The sequence below is a fragment of the Drosophila nasuta genome, chromosome 2R (genome assembly GCF_023558535.2).
Source record: "Drosophila nasuta strain 15112-1781.00 chromosome 2R, ASM2355853v1, whole genome shotgun sequence".
Taxonomy (NCBI): Eukaryota; Metazoa; Arthropoda; class Insecta; order Diptera; family Drosophilidae; genus Drosophila; species Drosophila nasuta.
In genome coordinates this window covers 5,981,016-5,995,874 of record NC_083456.1, presented here as the reverse complement: position 1 = coordinate 5,995,874, position 14,859 = coordinate 5,981,016, and the positions used below count along the sequence as shown (strand labels likewise).

At 35.2% G+C, this 14,859-nt stretch overlaps 3 protein-coding genes across 4 annotated transcripts; all 3 read left to right on the top strand.

Moving 5' to 3' along the window:
- Window positions 1–87: 87 nt before the first annotated feature.
- On the top strand, window positions 88–2,424 carry LOC132787560 (uncharacterized). Of its 2 annotated transcripts, none has more exons than XM_060794684.1 (7): window positions 88–385; window positions 442–749; window positions 806–1,365; window positions 1,430–1,576; window positions 1,634–1,744; window positions 1,799–1,956; window positions 2,014–2,153. In XM_060794684.1, exons 1-7 carry the CDS (start codon window positions 166–168, stop codon window positions 2,019–2,021), a joined length of 1,512 nt encoding a protein of 503 aa, XP_060650667.1. In that variant the 5' UTR covers window positions 88–165; the 3' UTR covers window positions 2,022–2,153. The 2 variants fall into 2 exon arrangements, with proteins under 2 accessions (XP_060650667.1, XP_060650665.1); XM_060794682.1 differs by having other exon boundaries at window positions 89–385; window positions 2,010–2,424.
- Window positions 2,425–3,578: 1,154 nt separating this feature from the next.
- On the top strand, window positions 3,579–6,189 carry LOC132786688 (uncharacterized). The gene is made up of 7 exons (XM_060793294.1): window positions 3,579–3,885; window positions 3,943–4,250; window positions 4,626–5,185; window positions 5,237–5,383; window positions 5,439–5,549; window positions 5,601–5,758; window positions 5,812–6,189. Exons 1-7 carry the CDS (start codon window positions 3,669–3,671, stop codon window positions 6,087–6,089), a joined length of 1,779 nt encoding a protein of 592 aa, XP_060649277.1. The 5' UTR covers window positions 3,579–3,668; the 3' UTR covers window positions 6,090–6,189.
- Window positions 6,190–6,375: 186 nt separating this feature from the next.
- LOC132786586 (uncharacterized) lies at window positions 6,376–9,071 on the top strand. The gene is made up of 7 exons (XM_060793148.1): window positions 6,376–6,677; window positions 6,736–7,043; window positions 7,099–7,649; window positions 8,066–8,212; window positions 8,270–8,380; window positions 8,439–8,596; window positions 8,657–9,071. The coding sequence occupies exons 1-7, from the start codon at window positions 6,461–6,463 to the stop codon at window positions 8,941–8,943; spliced, it is 1,779 nt and encodes a 592-aa protein (XP_060649131.1). The 5' UTR covers window positions 6,376–6,460; the 3' UTR covers window positions 8,944–9,071.
- Window positions 9,072–14,859: the final 5,788 nt, after the last annotated feature.

The window sequence follows — 14,859 nt, the reverse complement described above, 5'->3', positions numbered from 1 at the left end:
AATAAGTTTGAGTGCAGATATTATGACAAAATGTGTATTCTCTTTCAGCTATCTATGAAACAGTAGTCATTCAAATTTGGAACGTACTACACGTTTCTAAAATACTACATCACATAACAATACAAGAAATACATACCAGCAATATATATAAATATTTTTTACACAATGCCTTGCTTTAATAGAGAGAAAAGTCTTTCGATTCGTCGTCCGCGGCGTGACAAGGCAAACGATAGAGATGGTTTGGCTCCGAAGCCCGTTCGTCCACGGGCAATGAAATACCATGGACTCTTGGGCATGTCGATTGCGGCACAGCATCTAATTGTTGATGAGAAGTGGACGCCGGATTCACTGTCTGAGCAATATTCTGGATTCACGGATCTCCTGAGTATGTTTTATAAAATCTATAGATACAAATTTAAATTGGAACTAATTCTGGTTTAGATCGCCGCATAATTTACAAGCGACATGAGACGAAGTCGAATCGTAAGCGTCTTCTACAACATAGTAGGCGGTTGAAGATGATGTGCACTGATGGACGCATTAAGCTCCAGAAGATCTCTACCGGGAATAATGCGCATAAGATACGCAACCTTTTGATTAAACATCGAGATATGCAACGTCTCTATCAGAAGATGCCAATACACATGGTTGCAGATAATATAAATCAGCGAACTTTTGTCCTTCGAAAGGAGCGAGATCGTCTATTATTTCGCTTGGAACAAATGAAAAAAGAATACAAAAACTTGCTGGTTGGTAAGGGTTAGCTAATTAATTTTCTATATATTATAATTGTGGTTCCAAACAGCTTGATCGGTCTGAAGTGGAAAACCTCATTAGGTACGAAAATGAATTTGTGCTCGAGGAGGAACTTTTGTCGCGCGTTTTGCTTAAGAAAATAGAAAACTCAAATGTACGATTCAAGGCGATCACAACAATTAACACAACATATCGAAAAATTATACAAGTTCTCTTACAAGATGAAATATTCTATGAGCCAATTCTTCGATCTCTCGATTCCGATATTGAGGATCAGGGGAATTTCATAAAGAATATCCTCTATATTGGCAAACCGGCCATCGTCAAATTTAAGGAGTTGAATAAAGAATATAGAATGCTGATGGACAAGTCGCGAAATAATCTTCAGGCTAAGTTGCTAATGTTGGCGTCCTTGAAAAAGCCACCTACAGCCTTTGTCCCGGTGGCTGAAAAACCCCCGCGGATGTCCGTGGAAGAAACTGATGCGCATTATGTACGTCAAACGCGGAGCATGTTGAAACTCAAGTCGGAGTTGGCGGCAATTGAAACTACTATAAAAAATTTGAAATTCGTTACACTTTGCTCACAAGCCAGGGAGATCTATCCACGGTAGGTCGTATAAAGTTTAATCAGCAGTTTAGATAATCTTAAATATAAAAATATCCATTTGTAGCGTTAAGGGTCAGCTGGAAAACAATTTGAAGTTAAAACTAAACGTTGAGCTTGATTTGCAAAATCATCAGATGCGTAGAACCAAAATGAAGTACACCCAAATGCTGCAGGACGTATTGTTAAATAATCTTTCCGAAGAGGAAATGAAGTAAGTAAAAATAAATTGTTTTATATTAAATATATTCTGCAATGTTTTCTATTTTAGTCGCTTAGATCGCATTAGTGACTTGAAAGAGATATTAAAAAAGGATGAGGAATTCGAGCGTGACATATTGAGTCAAATTAAGAGTCGCGCCGATATCTATGTGATATTTCGGTAAATATTTTGAATTTTTATTTAAATCTTATAAATAATTATTATTTATTACAGTCTTTCACTATGGAATCTGTTGGATATTTTACGACATATAGATCGTGCGCCTAGAACTTTTCGATTTAAATATCGGAGCTCGTATCTGAAGTTGCCATTGCTGAAATTCGAGATGCACAATATGTATGCTGCAGCTCCAGAGTTATACGAGGAGGATTGTTAGTTGATTCCATGAATAAGATGCAATTTATATTAATTAATTGTTTTCCAGATAGTAAATTAATGCTTTTGCTGAAGCGAAAGGTATATAAACTGATGAAGGCATTTAAGGCGATAGATCCAACACCCGAAATGATTGAACACGGTAGAGAAGCATATCATATGAAATTCTTGTCGGGATTCACGGCCCACGACAATATCGATGAAGATCACCAACAGGCTGCCATTGATGACGATGATGATAAGGCTATGGCCGCAATTCCGAGTCGTAAATTATTAAAGGCACAAAGTGCAAGACTAGTGGAAGAAGCTTCTAAGCGAGATGAAGATTAATTTCTTTAAAAATGCAGCTAATATGGAATTGGCTCACATAACACTTTCTTTCAATTTTTACACTCGTACTTTACATATTTATAAATATACTATTAGGCTACATCAAAACCGCAATAAAATATCAAAAAACTTACATCATGATGGAAATAAGTATTACAATATTGTGAATGGATAGGCTGTTACTCAAAAGAGAACAAATATTAATATTAATTTTTAGAAGCTTACTTGTTAAGAAGTAAAGAGAACTCCCACTTTTCCGGAAACATTCTATGAGACAGATCATCAGTATATACGATTTTTTGCAAAACCAAACTCAATGGGTGTTATATACCATATTAAACATGTTAATTGAAATTTAAATTTAGTTGTTAGGCATTTTACTTTAAAATTAGTAGAGTATATTTAACAGATTCAATAACATATTTGTTGCTCAGCATCACACGGCCTGAGCTCAGTATGAACAAGTAAAAAACCTACAGTCGAGTGTGCTCGGCTGTAATATACCCGCTCTTAATTCGTCTTGTCTGTTCGCAACTATAGCTTTAAATTTACGCTTGTTATTCGATTTTTGTGGATTTTCGTGTGCGGAAGTGGGCGTGTCAAAAATATGAAACAAACTTTATCTGGGTGCAAACATTACATTATCGTCTCTTGCCGTTGATCAAGAATAAATATACTTTATTGGGTCTGCCTGTTACATAAATTTCCTGCCGTCAAAAAGTTATAATACCCTTCTACCCTATGGGTAGCTGATATAAAAACAACAACTATTAACGCTACTGTCGAGTGTGCTTGACTGTGAGATACCACTACCTATTTTGAGTTAGAGCAAAACAGTTGCTTAAACTATTTATTATATTTGGTATGTTGATATAGTACTATATTTAAAATATACCATTGAGTAAAAATATCCCAAATTGTCAGCCAAAGCAGCAAAGACTCGATTACAGCGAGCATTTTCTTTTCTTAAATAAATTCGAACACCTTTATCCGATCGCAACCAAATTTTCAGGAATGATACTGTAGTTATTATTGTCTGTACCGAAATGTACGATTTGCACTATATTTTTCAATCTAGATTTGTTTCTCGCTGAAGGCACAAAGTTAAAATACATTTCTACCCTATGGGTAACGAGAATAAAAACGAATTAATAATCTACAATAATATTGAATAACTACAACTTAATCAATCTCAATTTTTGAAAATTCATTTGTATTATTTTTTATTTTTTGTAGTAGTAGTCCATGGAAAAAATAATATGCCTACATCAAATTTCTTATTAAGTTCAATTCCAACACTCATTCCATCAACATATACATAATACACCTTTTAGGCACACTACAAAAAAAAGTAATTCATTAAAAAAATACATTCGCAATGCCGTGCTTTATGCGGGAGAAAAGCCTTTATTTCCGTTCTAGACGTGATAAGGCAAAAGACAGGGATGTGATGCCACCGAAGCCCGTTCGTCCACGGGCAATGAAATACCATGGACTCTTTGGCATGGGCATTGCGAGTCAGCATCTGATTGTTGATGACAAGTGGACGCCAGATTCGTTGATTGAGCAATACTCGGGTTTCACAGATCTATTGAGTAAGTGATTAAAATATCTGAAAAGGTAGACACATACTATGTTAAGCCTTGGTTTAGGTCGTCGCGTGATCTACAAGCGACATGAATCGAGGGCAAATAGAAAGTTACTCTTAAAACTAAGTAGGCGCTTGAAGACGCAATGCAGTGATGGCCGCACCAAGCTGCAAAAGATCTCGCATGGAAATAATGCGCATAAGATACGCAACCTTTTGATTAAGCATCGTGATATGCAACGTCTTTATCAAAGGATGCCAATACATATGGTTCTTGATAACATCAATCAGCGCACATTTATCTTGCGCAAGGAGCGAGATCGTCTGGAGTTTCGTTTGGAACAGCGCAAGAATGAATATAGGGAGTTATTGGTTCGTAAAGAATAAGATTTACTTAATTTTATCGATTAAATACTGCATCAGTGTTACAGAACAAGTTTTCATCTGATTGCAATTATTTAAAAGCAAAACTAATTATTTTTGTTTGATTAAATAACTTTCGAAATAAGTTAAACAAGTAAGAAAGCTACAGACGAGTGTACTCGACTGTAAGATACACGCTATCCTGATTTAATAAATCCATATTCTAAAAATATACCAAAATTATACCAATAAAATAAAAAAATATGCCGTAGGCTATTTCTGATTCTACCCTAGTGCCAGCAAATGTCCAATTTCAATAAACAAAGGTCCTTTGATCATTACTCCCAAAACAACTTATATTTTTTGTATCTCGTACGTAAACAGCTTGATCGATCCGATGTTCAAAATCGCATAAAATACGCAAATGAATTTGTAAGGGGCGAAGAATTAATATCACGTGTGCTCATCAAGAAGATAGAAAACTCAAATGTGCGACTGAAGGCGATCACAACCATTAACACGACATATAAGAAAATGATACAAGTTCTGTTACAGGATGAAATATTCTATGAGCCAATTCTTCGCTCTCTAGATGAAGACATGGAGGATCAGGCCAACTTCATTAAGAATATACTCTTCCTAGGTATGCCAGCAATTACCAAGTTCAAGGAACTGAACTTTGAGTATCGACAGTTAGAAAATAAGTCTCGTAAAAATTTGCAATCCAAAATGGAGATACTTAGCACCCTTTTGAAGCCCCAAAAGAAATCAGTTACAGTCCAGAAGGCTAAAGAGCAGCTACCGCCAAGTGCAGATCCAAAACATTATGTTCGTGCAACATCAAGCATGATGGCTCTTAAAGTGGAGCTACGGACCATTGAGAAAACAATCAAGAATCTGAAACTGGTAGCATTGTGTTCTCAAGCTAGAGAAATTTTTCCAAAGTAAGCCTCCACTTAACACATGAATGTAATATTATAAGATCTTGTCCGCAGTGTAAAAGGAAAATATGAAGGCAATACGAATCTAAAGCGTTTAGTACAATTTAATATTTTAGATCGTAGTAATCTAGATACCAAAATGAAATGCACGACTGCCCTACAAAGTGTGCTTATGAATAATCTCTCTGAGGAAGAAATTAAGTGAGTAAATTCATAATAGAAATTGTAATAATGTTGTAGAAACAATTTTCAACAGTCGATTAGAGCGTATGTCCGATCTGAAAAAAATGTTAGCAGCAGACGAGAAGTTCGAGAAGGATACTTTGGAGTATATAAAAAGTCGTGCAAATGCTTACGTTAGATTCCGGTAAATCGTAGTCGATAATAATTTGATCATCTCTATAATATTATTCTGTAGAATTTGCCTGTGGAATCTTATTGAAATACTCCGCCATGTCGATCGCCCGCCTAGAACATTTCATGTTAACTATAAGAGCTCGTATCTGAAGTTACCATTGCTTAAATTTGAGATGCTGAATATGTACGCTGCACCTCCAGAGTTGTACGAGGAAAACCGTGAGCTAAAAATTATCTAAATGAAACATATTAGTATCCATTCTTCATTCTAGTCGAGAAGGTTATGACAGTGCTGAAACGTAAAGTACATAAGCTAATGAAAGCTTATAAGCCGATTATGAATGAGCCGATTCAGCCAAGGAAGGAAGAATATCATAAAATATTTTTGCAAGGATTCTCTGGTACATGCCCCGACGATGAAGATCGCACTTCAATGATGGCTGTCGAGGACGAATTAATGTCTTCAAAGATGACAAATGTACCTAATCGCAAGCAGATAAAGGCTCAAAGTGCCCGACTTATTGAAGCAGTTGCAAAACGAGATGATTAATAATGGTTTGTGTCAATATATTTATTTTTCGACACATATGTAACATATTTACATTTAATATACAATAAATACTGATTTATGCAAGAACATTTATGCGAAACTTTTGTAAAATATTATTATTTCCTTTTCGATAAGCTGTAAAGATAAGTGATTTATTTATGCATCATTTTGTAATGATTTTCGTATATGAAAATGATCTACCAAAAACAATTGAATTTTAAAGAATAGTTATCGTTGCTGCTGCTGTCAATTGATATCAAGTATGAAGAATATTATTTCATTTAAATTCAATCGTACGAACACGTAAGACGTTTTTGTAATAAACAAATAAATAAATAAACAAACTATTTAAAAAAAAAAAACAAATAAAAATGCCGTGTTTTATGCGAGAAAAATGCCTATCATATCGCCCTCGGCGAGACAAGACTAAGGATAGGGATGTTATGGCGCCAAAGCCAGTGCATCCTCGCGCTCTAAGATTCCATGGACTATTTGGCATGTCCTACGTACGCCAACATGTTATGGTCGATGAGCGATGGACACCCAACTCTTTGACCGAGCAATTTGGCGGAATGACAGATTTGCTAAGTAAGTGATGGATATATCTTTCAATTATCAATAATCTGTAGCAGAGATTGCATTTTAGATCGTCGTGTCATCTACAAAAAATATGAGACCAAGACTAATCGACAACGATACTTTCGGGAAAGTAAACGATTGAAATTGCAGTGTCGGGATGGACGTGTTAAGCTACAGAATATACTCTCTGGGAATAATACTCATAAGATACGAAACTTTTTAATCAAACATAGGGACATGCAACGTCTTTATCAAAGGATGCCCATTCATCAAGTTGTGGACAATATCAATCAGCGCACATTTGTTCTACGCAAAGAGCGAGATCGCCTTGAATTCCGTCTAGATCAACGCAAGCATGAATACAGGGAATTATTGGTAATTATAAACATTATAAATAATCTTATATTCATAGGTATAATGTTATTTAAAGCTGGATCGCGCAGTGTTGGAAAATCGCATCAAGTATCGAAATGAGTTTGTGCTAGAGGAAGAGCTCAAATCACGTATTTTTATTAAAAAAATTGAGAACTCAAATGTGCGTTTGAAGGCCATTAAAACCATAAATAATACCTACAAGAAAATTATACAAGTTCTTCTCCATGATGAAATTTTTTATGAACCAATACTTCGCTCTCTCAGCGGTGACATGGAGGATCAGTCGAATTTCATAAAGCATATTCTCTATCTGGGCATTCCGGCCATCGCGAAGTTCAAAGAGCTTAATATAGAATTTCGGCAAATTGAGGATAAATCGCGTAAGAACCTGCAAGCCAAGATGCAAATGCTTACATCGCTGCAGAAACAACCAACTACCCAGATCAGGAATAAGGAAGAGATATCGAAAACAGCAGATCCAAAGCGATATGTACGTGAGACGCGAAGCATGATGATTTTAAAGCTGGTGCTAAAGTCCATAGAGAGCACCATTAAGGAGGTGAAATTTGTTACATTGTGCTCACAGGCCAAGGAAATTTATCCACGGTAAGTCTGTCTTTTTGAATAAATAATTTTAATAACCACCGGTTGGAAATGTTATATCCGAAAGATAATAAAGCTATGTTTCGTCTGCTTTTTGTTTGCCAGCACCTAGATTTTAATGACAAAGCTCTCAATTGAATGAAAGTCAATATTATTTTTTTCCCCTTCAAACAAATTAGCTAATTATTAAAGTAAAATTTCCCAATTAATAGTAACAATGATTTTTCTAGAAGTAATTTTGCGAGGGTGTTTGTTGGCGTCAGTAGTGTAAAATGACATTGACATTTTTAAGTATCCAATGATATATTTTTATGGCTTTTAAAAATAATGGTATATTTATAATAATAGTATATTTATATGGCAATACATGCCACGTATGTAATTTATAACACTTTTTTTAAATTAATTTTTTCTGACAGTATGAAGAGTCAGGTGGATAACAATGTGAAGCTGCATCGATTAATCGAGAATGATATGCTGGGTCATGAGATGCTCGAGACCAAAATGAAATGCGCTAATGTGCTCAAGGGCGTACTCGTAAACAATTTGTCTGAAGAGGAAATAAAGTGAGTGAATATAATAAATATAAATTGTGCTTCATTAATACAAGCAATGTTCAAAAGCCGACTGGAGCGTATCAGGGACTTAAAAAATATATTGATTGAAGAAGGAGAGCAGGAAAAGGCAACAATGGAGCATATCAAGAACCGTGGCAAGGCATATGTTTTATTGCGGTTAGAATATTCAATTGTCTAACTCTAACAGATCATTAATTTTATTCACAATTTTCAGTGTTAACATTTGGAATTTGATTGAAATTCTACGTCATGTTGATCGACCGCCTAGATCATTGCGATCCCATTATCCAAATTCGTATCTGAAGTTGCCACTCCTGAAATTCGAAATGTTAACTATGCGTGCTGCAGCCCCAGAGATTTATGAGGAAAACAGTTCTGTCATGCTAACTTCACATAAATATTTCATTACTTAATATTTTTATTTACACACAGTTGATAATGTGATGCACTTGCTGAAACGAAAGGTTTATAAACTAATGAAGGGCTACTTGGTGGAGATGAAGCCGGCAATGATTCAGCGCAATAAGGAGGAGTATCATATCGATTTCTTGGCCAGTCGTTACTATTATGAGGCCGCCGAGGATGACGACCAACAGGCTGTTTCCCAAGAGCAAGATTTGCTGCAGGAAAACAAGACCATGGCCCATATACCAAATCGCAAACAAATTAAGGCGGCAAGTGCCAAATTCCTCGAAGACATGGCCAAACGCGATGACTAAATTTCAGTTATAAATATCAAATTTTAAAGTCATTAGCGTAGCACTAAACGTTCAGTGTATGTATGTGTCTGTCCAGATTGTAAAACGACGAACCGTATAATAAAATAGCACAGAGAAGAATTAATAAATCGTGAGTTGAACAATGCAAGTGTTGGGGCTATGACGATGTCAGCAGAAGTCGCTAGTTAACTTCATATAATTGATCCAAAATTGCTACAGACCGTCGCTGAATGGGATTTTATTGCTTCAACTTTGGCTTTTACGTTCAGCGGATTGTTGTTGTATTTTTTTTCAGTAGCACCACAATTGTCGGATGAATTGTACCGTTGCCGCATAAAATAATTGGAGAAAAATAGTGTCTAGCATTTGTTGTGAATTGCGCAAGAATCCTCATGTTGAACTCATAATTCATATTCTGTAGTTCTCCTGTATGCCCGATATATCATCTCTTAAGATTGTTGTTTTATTATAAAACTGTTATATTGAAATGTGATCTAAAGTAGTAAATTCAGGAGTTCAATAACCTTCTTTTGTGTTTAGAATTTTAATTATAGTTGTGTTTAAAAAATCCATAAAATCATCTTAGATTACGTAAGGTATTTAAAAATTGGGTCAATGAAGATATTTAGCTTTTTATGGTGTATATAAATATATCAATGGGCCACATTAATCATTTCCGTTGGCCAATTCAACGAGACTTCCTCTATGAACAACAACAATGGGATTAACTCGACGGTGTCATAAAAATGTAACAACTTTATTTGCCCGAAATGTATAAGTGTTGCCACCGAAGTGATCACAGCAACTTGGGCTCATCAACACCGAATAGGAAAAAAAAAACGCTGATGAAAAAAAAACGGAACCCAAATGTAGAGACGAGTCTTTTGAGTAGCGCACGCTTCAACTTCAATCTGAGTACATGAGTGCACTTGTTTGTGTATCTCTGATGATGTTTTTATATCTGCGTACACGATATCACGCCGACGCGACGCTACGCTGATGAAGACAACTACAACGACAACAACGACGACGACTTTGACGATGGTGATGCTTGCGAGGACGGGAACACGCGAGATCCACACATAAGGCACAAGTGAGGTTATGTAAGCTTCGCTAGACAATCATTGTGGCAACTTGCCACAGCCTCATGGTAGATAGTTCCATAGTCAGGCCAATGTTTATTCATTTTACAGAGAGTAGCGCCCCGAACTCATATTCATAGTGTGAATTTCATACGCCCTTTATGACCGTTGCGGTTTAGTTGTCTCTGACTGCCTCCTGATATAACTTCAAAGAAATTGGGCACAAGTGCTAACAAAAAAAAAAAACAACAACTTGTAACTGATATTTGCGGTTGCCCTTAAAAGTTAATTTTGTGGCTCGGCTCAATGAAGAAGCTCATACAATTGACCAAACTACTCATACTTTGGTACAAATTGTTTGCAGCGGTTTGTCTTTCTTTTGCAAGTGCTCTAAATTAGTTTGTTGTGTAAATATATATAAAAAAGTATTTATTGTATTAATAGGTACATCTCTTAAAATGTGTTTAGAAGCAGTTGTATTTTATTTGCGCCTCAAATAGTTCGCCATGACGAATGATAACTCTTATAATGGGATTAGAGATACTGTTTTGTCAATATTTTTTGTTTAAAATTATTTTATTTAATAATATATTTAAGAAATACTATAGTTTTCATATTTTGCGACCATAATTGGGTATATTAATTTTTATGTTACTTTATTTTTGGTGAGTTTTAATAATATATTAAATTTAAATTTATAATACATATTTTATTACAAGCGGATAATATAATTATAAAATGTAATGATTGTTTTTTATTCTTTAATATTTTTTAACATATAATTTTATTTGATTTGTAATATACACTTCGAAGCAAACCTAATCATAAATTTTCCAAATAATACTCTAATACTCTAATTTTGTATTAAAACTGGAATTAGAAGTTGATTTTCCTAATTTTGCAATAAATGTTGTGTTGTAGGTATATGTATATTTGAAATATTTTGTATATATATATTTTAATACTGTGATCTAAACTGTTTCTAAAGATATGAACTGAATTGTAAGAGACAAATGAGGGCAGCTGTCAGGTGTCAGTTTTGATTGACCTGCATCCAACAGACATCTATCCAAACACAAACGTTAAAAGCTATAGACATTAGTAGGAAAACTAATTTGTTATGCCTCGCCCCAAATATCGTTGAGCAAGTAATTCAATTAAAAACATATTTATCATACACAAATCATCATAAATCAAATGAGCGAGTATACCGAGCTGTGTTAATACGTGTATATTAACAAAATGCAATAAGATCAATCAGGTTGATGTGCTCACATTTATGAACTCTGTTGTTAAGGCAATAAAAAAAACAAATATATAATTTCACATGACCCATCAATTGGGTTAAAGAAATATTCCATTCATAACTGAAGGGATTGGAGACAATACCCATTAAACCCGATACTTTGCACTCGTGCCCCACAAAAATAAAAAAGTAGCAGTTGCAGTTGCTGTTCCTATAGTTAAATTTTACCATCAAAAACGGTTACAACATTCCCGAAAGCCACAGCCCACAGCTCACAGCCTACGAGAGAGCAGCAGCAGTAAAGTAACCACAGCCAAAAGGTTTCGTTTGATAATTATGAACCTTCTTGAATGTTGGCAGCAGTTTGTGTTTGAAATTATTCGTGAAGGAGTCGCAGTTTCGTGGCAAAACAATTGGTAGTCAGTCAACTTAACGCGGTCTGCGAAACTAGCCAATTTTATGCTTTTCTACCAGCTGAGTCGTGGTCAGCGATTTTTTCCTTTTCGTACAATTTGTAATCCGAGGACGGACAGTGAGTAAAAGAAAAACCGCCTCTGCAATATAACGTTTCCTTGATACCCTTGTTTACGTATTTCAATGTACTAAGTAAGGTATTAAAATATGCATTTAAAATAAGTATTTAATGCATTAAATGTATTTTTGTTTTTTTTTTTTCAAATCATAAACAAATTCTACCATGTAATAAAAAAATAAATTATGAATTAGATTTATTTTTTGTACTCAAAACTTTGTTAATAAAAAACAAAATAAATTGTCATTACCAGTATACAAATTTGTATTAATATTATATAACATTATGTAATACACACTTTACTGTTCGTTACAAAAGACATTCGGAAGCGAAATAGTTTTTGGCTTAGAAGTGTATTTAAATGGATTTGCAGCGCGCATGCAGCTCCTAAGGAATTATCTTGTCAATGGTTGCGCTTCAATTGCGGTCCGGCCTCTGTTTGGGCTGGGCTTTTGTGGAGCGCATATGTTCGGATGGATGGATGGGATGGGATAGTAGTTAATCCATAGCAGCTACCAACTTGAGCTTCCCTTTGGACATGCATGATTTTTGAGGTGTGTTCCGTTCCTGCTGTGGAGACCTGGAGACCGATGCTCGCTCGCATCGTGCCATATTTCTTCTTCATTTGCCGAAATCATTTACATACGGTTATGTAAGTGAGTTGTCGTCACAGTCGCTTCAATTGCCGAAACTCAACTGTTGCATGTTTTATTTAATTGCCATAAACGGCAAATGGATAGAAAGAAAGAGCCATAAATTGACTATACATGTTCGAGTTAGTGAAATAATTTCAAGCAATTCAATCCAAAATTGGCTGGGGTCGTGGTCATGGGTGCGTACCCATTTCTCAATTTGTTTCTCATTTCTTTTTCTCAGCATGACAGGGACATGATTTAATTTGGTAACAATTTCGTTTGCAATTCTCAATTAACATATTATGAATGAAGTATTCAATTTAATGATTTCCAATGAAAATATTTAAAACATGTTAGTGCCGTTGCTTTCAATTCATATTTCAATTATAAAATTGTCTTTTTTGCATTGTTCTGTAGGCACTCCTATTTTACTCGCATCGAAAACTCTAATCAAACTGGCTTTTAGCACAAAGCAGAATAATACTTAACAAATATCGGCTATAAATAAATCTGTGTCACCAGCGGAACAGGCCAAACAAAAGTCTAAATGAATACATTCGAACCATTCATGATTATGCAATTTATAAAATTAAATGAGAATGTCAAACACGCAAACGAACACAAAAGATGTTGAGCAATAAACTTGCTTTGGGTTCTAACTCTTTTCGTACCTAAACTTTCCCAGAGTCCGAAAATCAAAAGACTTAAGCAGCGAACTGAACTTGGCCATCACAGTATTGGAAAACGCCATACATAAATATAGTAATAATGTTGTTTAATCTACCTAATTAAGTGAGCCTCATAAATATTCACAAATCATAGATAAGAATTACAGCTATTTGGCAATTTGGTTGCTTCAGCTTCAGTTCCATGTTGCACGTTCCATTTCGTGTTGGGATGCCATTAAAAGTGCTCACCAGTTAAGCAGAGAAGTTAGTTCTAAGGCAAAAACAAATGATCTCAAACACTAGTTATAATCTCTATAAATATGAATTTCCTGTGGTGTAACTCGCTTGGCTTCAATTTTGGGCGTACATCAGCATAACCAATGATTATTTTAATTAAATAATATGATAAAAGACAAAGCCAAATATACGCCCAGATGTCAATGGCAAAATGCAAAATAAATGTCAGAGTCGTCTTGCTTCTTGTTAAAGCCACAGATACCCTGTAAATTGTGGTACTAATTATGATGGTGGCAACAGTTACATGAGCACACTGTGAAGCTTGTAATAATATCAGCATAGGGTAGAACCTTTGCGTTATACTCTGAACAAGTTGCTGTAACTATGCAATTGTATGGAAGAGTATCATTCTTTAGTTCTCGCAGCCAACCAGCTGCTGGTCTATGCAAATTTTATGTCTTTATGCCGATGCTAAATAATTATATACATACAGCTGCTGTGCTGTGGTTATCAGCAAATTGAAACAACAGCCGAAACGAAACGACAAGACAAGACCTTAGGACCCCAAAGACCCCAACCATTGTCGATTGCAGCAACGCCCACGATTTTGGCCAAGTCAAATGCAAGGCAACTCAAGCTAACTAGTTGCTCGCTTGTTGCCCTTCAACAACAGCAGCAACAGCCACGGCAGCAGCTGCCTGTGCATTGTTTTTGCAATTTGTGTGTACATTGTTGTGCCTAACTGTAAAGCGTGATAATGCAAACATTATACACTTCATTTCATTTGGATTGAAATTGGCTGGCTTTGGCTGGCTCTCAATACCTCAATTAACTCATTATGCGCATGCGCAACTTCATGTATTTACTTAACTGTTTGTATGTTCAAGCGATGCCTATCAAACAGAACCCTACACGACAGTTTTCCAGAAGCTTAAGATCCAAGATAAGCTGCATTGAGCGCGCTTCGTGTTACCTCAGAATTTTGGGGGCTTTGCAGTTGTGTAATAAATTCGGAAATAATGAATGCTTCTTCATTACAAATATTTTTAGATTTTTCTCATTTCTGTATTTAAATTTTGAATGACAAGATTTTTAAATAGCTCACAGTTAATTAAATTCCGTGATATTCTTCTCTCATTTAGGCTGTACTTTTTTGTATGTTTACTAAAATACGTTAGTTAAAAGCGCCGAAGACCTGAAACATTTAGAATTCCTATTTAGAAGCTTAATATATTATTCCGATGAGAAATTTATTAATCTAAAGGTATTATTATTATATTATTATTAGATATTATGCTGATGCTGCTAAGGGCAACTCCACCAGCTTCATGGGAATTGGATACACTGATGCGGTTATATTTGTATGATGCACCATTCCTATGACCAGTTACAACGATCAATAGTGCTTCTGGTATGCTTGCATTCTCACTCTAGACAATCAAACAATATCAATATCCATTTTATTCAAGAAATTGAGTTACTGTTTGAATTGCAGAGGTGAAATGAACTAAGTAAA

Coding starts and splice junctions, on each gene's coding strand:
- LOC132786688 (XM_060793294.1), top strand. CDS start 3,669: ATGCCGTGCTTTATGCGGGAGAAAAGCCTTTATTTCCGTTCTAGACGT. Junction 4,251..4,625: donor ATGAATATAGGGAGTTATTG/GTTCGTAAAGAA, acceptor GTACGTAAACAG/CTTGATCGATCCGATGTTCA. Junction 5,550..5,600: donor AATGCTTACGTTAGATTCCG/GTAAATCGTAGT, acceptor ATTATTCTGTAG/AATTTGCCTGTGGAATCTTA.
- LOC132787560 (XM_060794682.1), top strand. CDS start 166: ATGCCTTGCTTTAATAGAGAGAAAAGTCTTTCGATTCGTCGTCCGCGG. Junction 750..805: donor AAGAATACAAAAACTTGCTG/GTTGGTAAGGGT, acceptor GGTTCCAAACAG/CTTGATCGGTCTGAAGTGGA. Junction 1,577..1,633: donor CTTTCCGAAGAGGAAATGAA/GTAAGTAAAAAT, acceptor TTTCTATTTTAG/TCGCTTAGATCGCATTAGTG.
- LOC132786586 (XM_060793148.1), top strand. CDS start 6,461: ATGCCGTGTTTTATGCGAGAAAAATGCCTATCATATCGCCCTCGGCGA. Junction 7,044..7,098: donor ATGAATACAGGGAATTATTG/GTAATTATAAAC, acceptor TGTTATTTAAAG/CTGGATCGCGCAGTGTTGGA. Junction 8,381..8,438: donor AAGGCATATGTTTTATTGCG/GTTAGAATATTC, acceptor CACAATTTTCAG/TGTTAACATTTGGAATTTGA.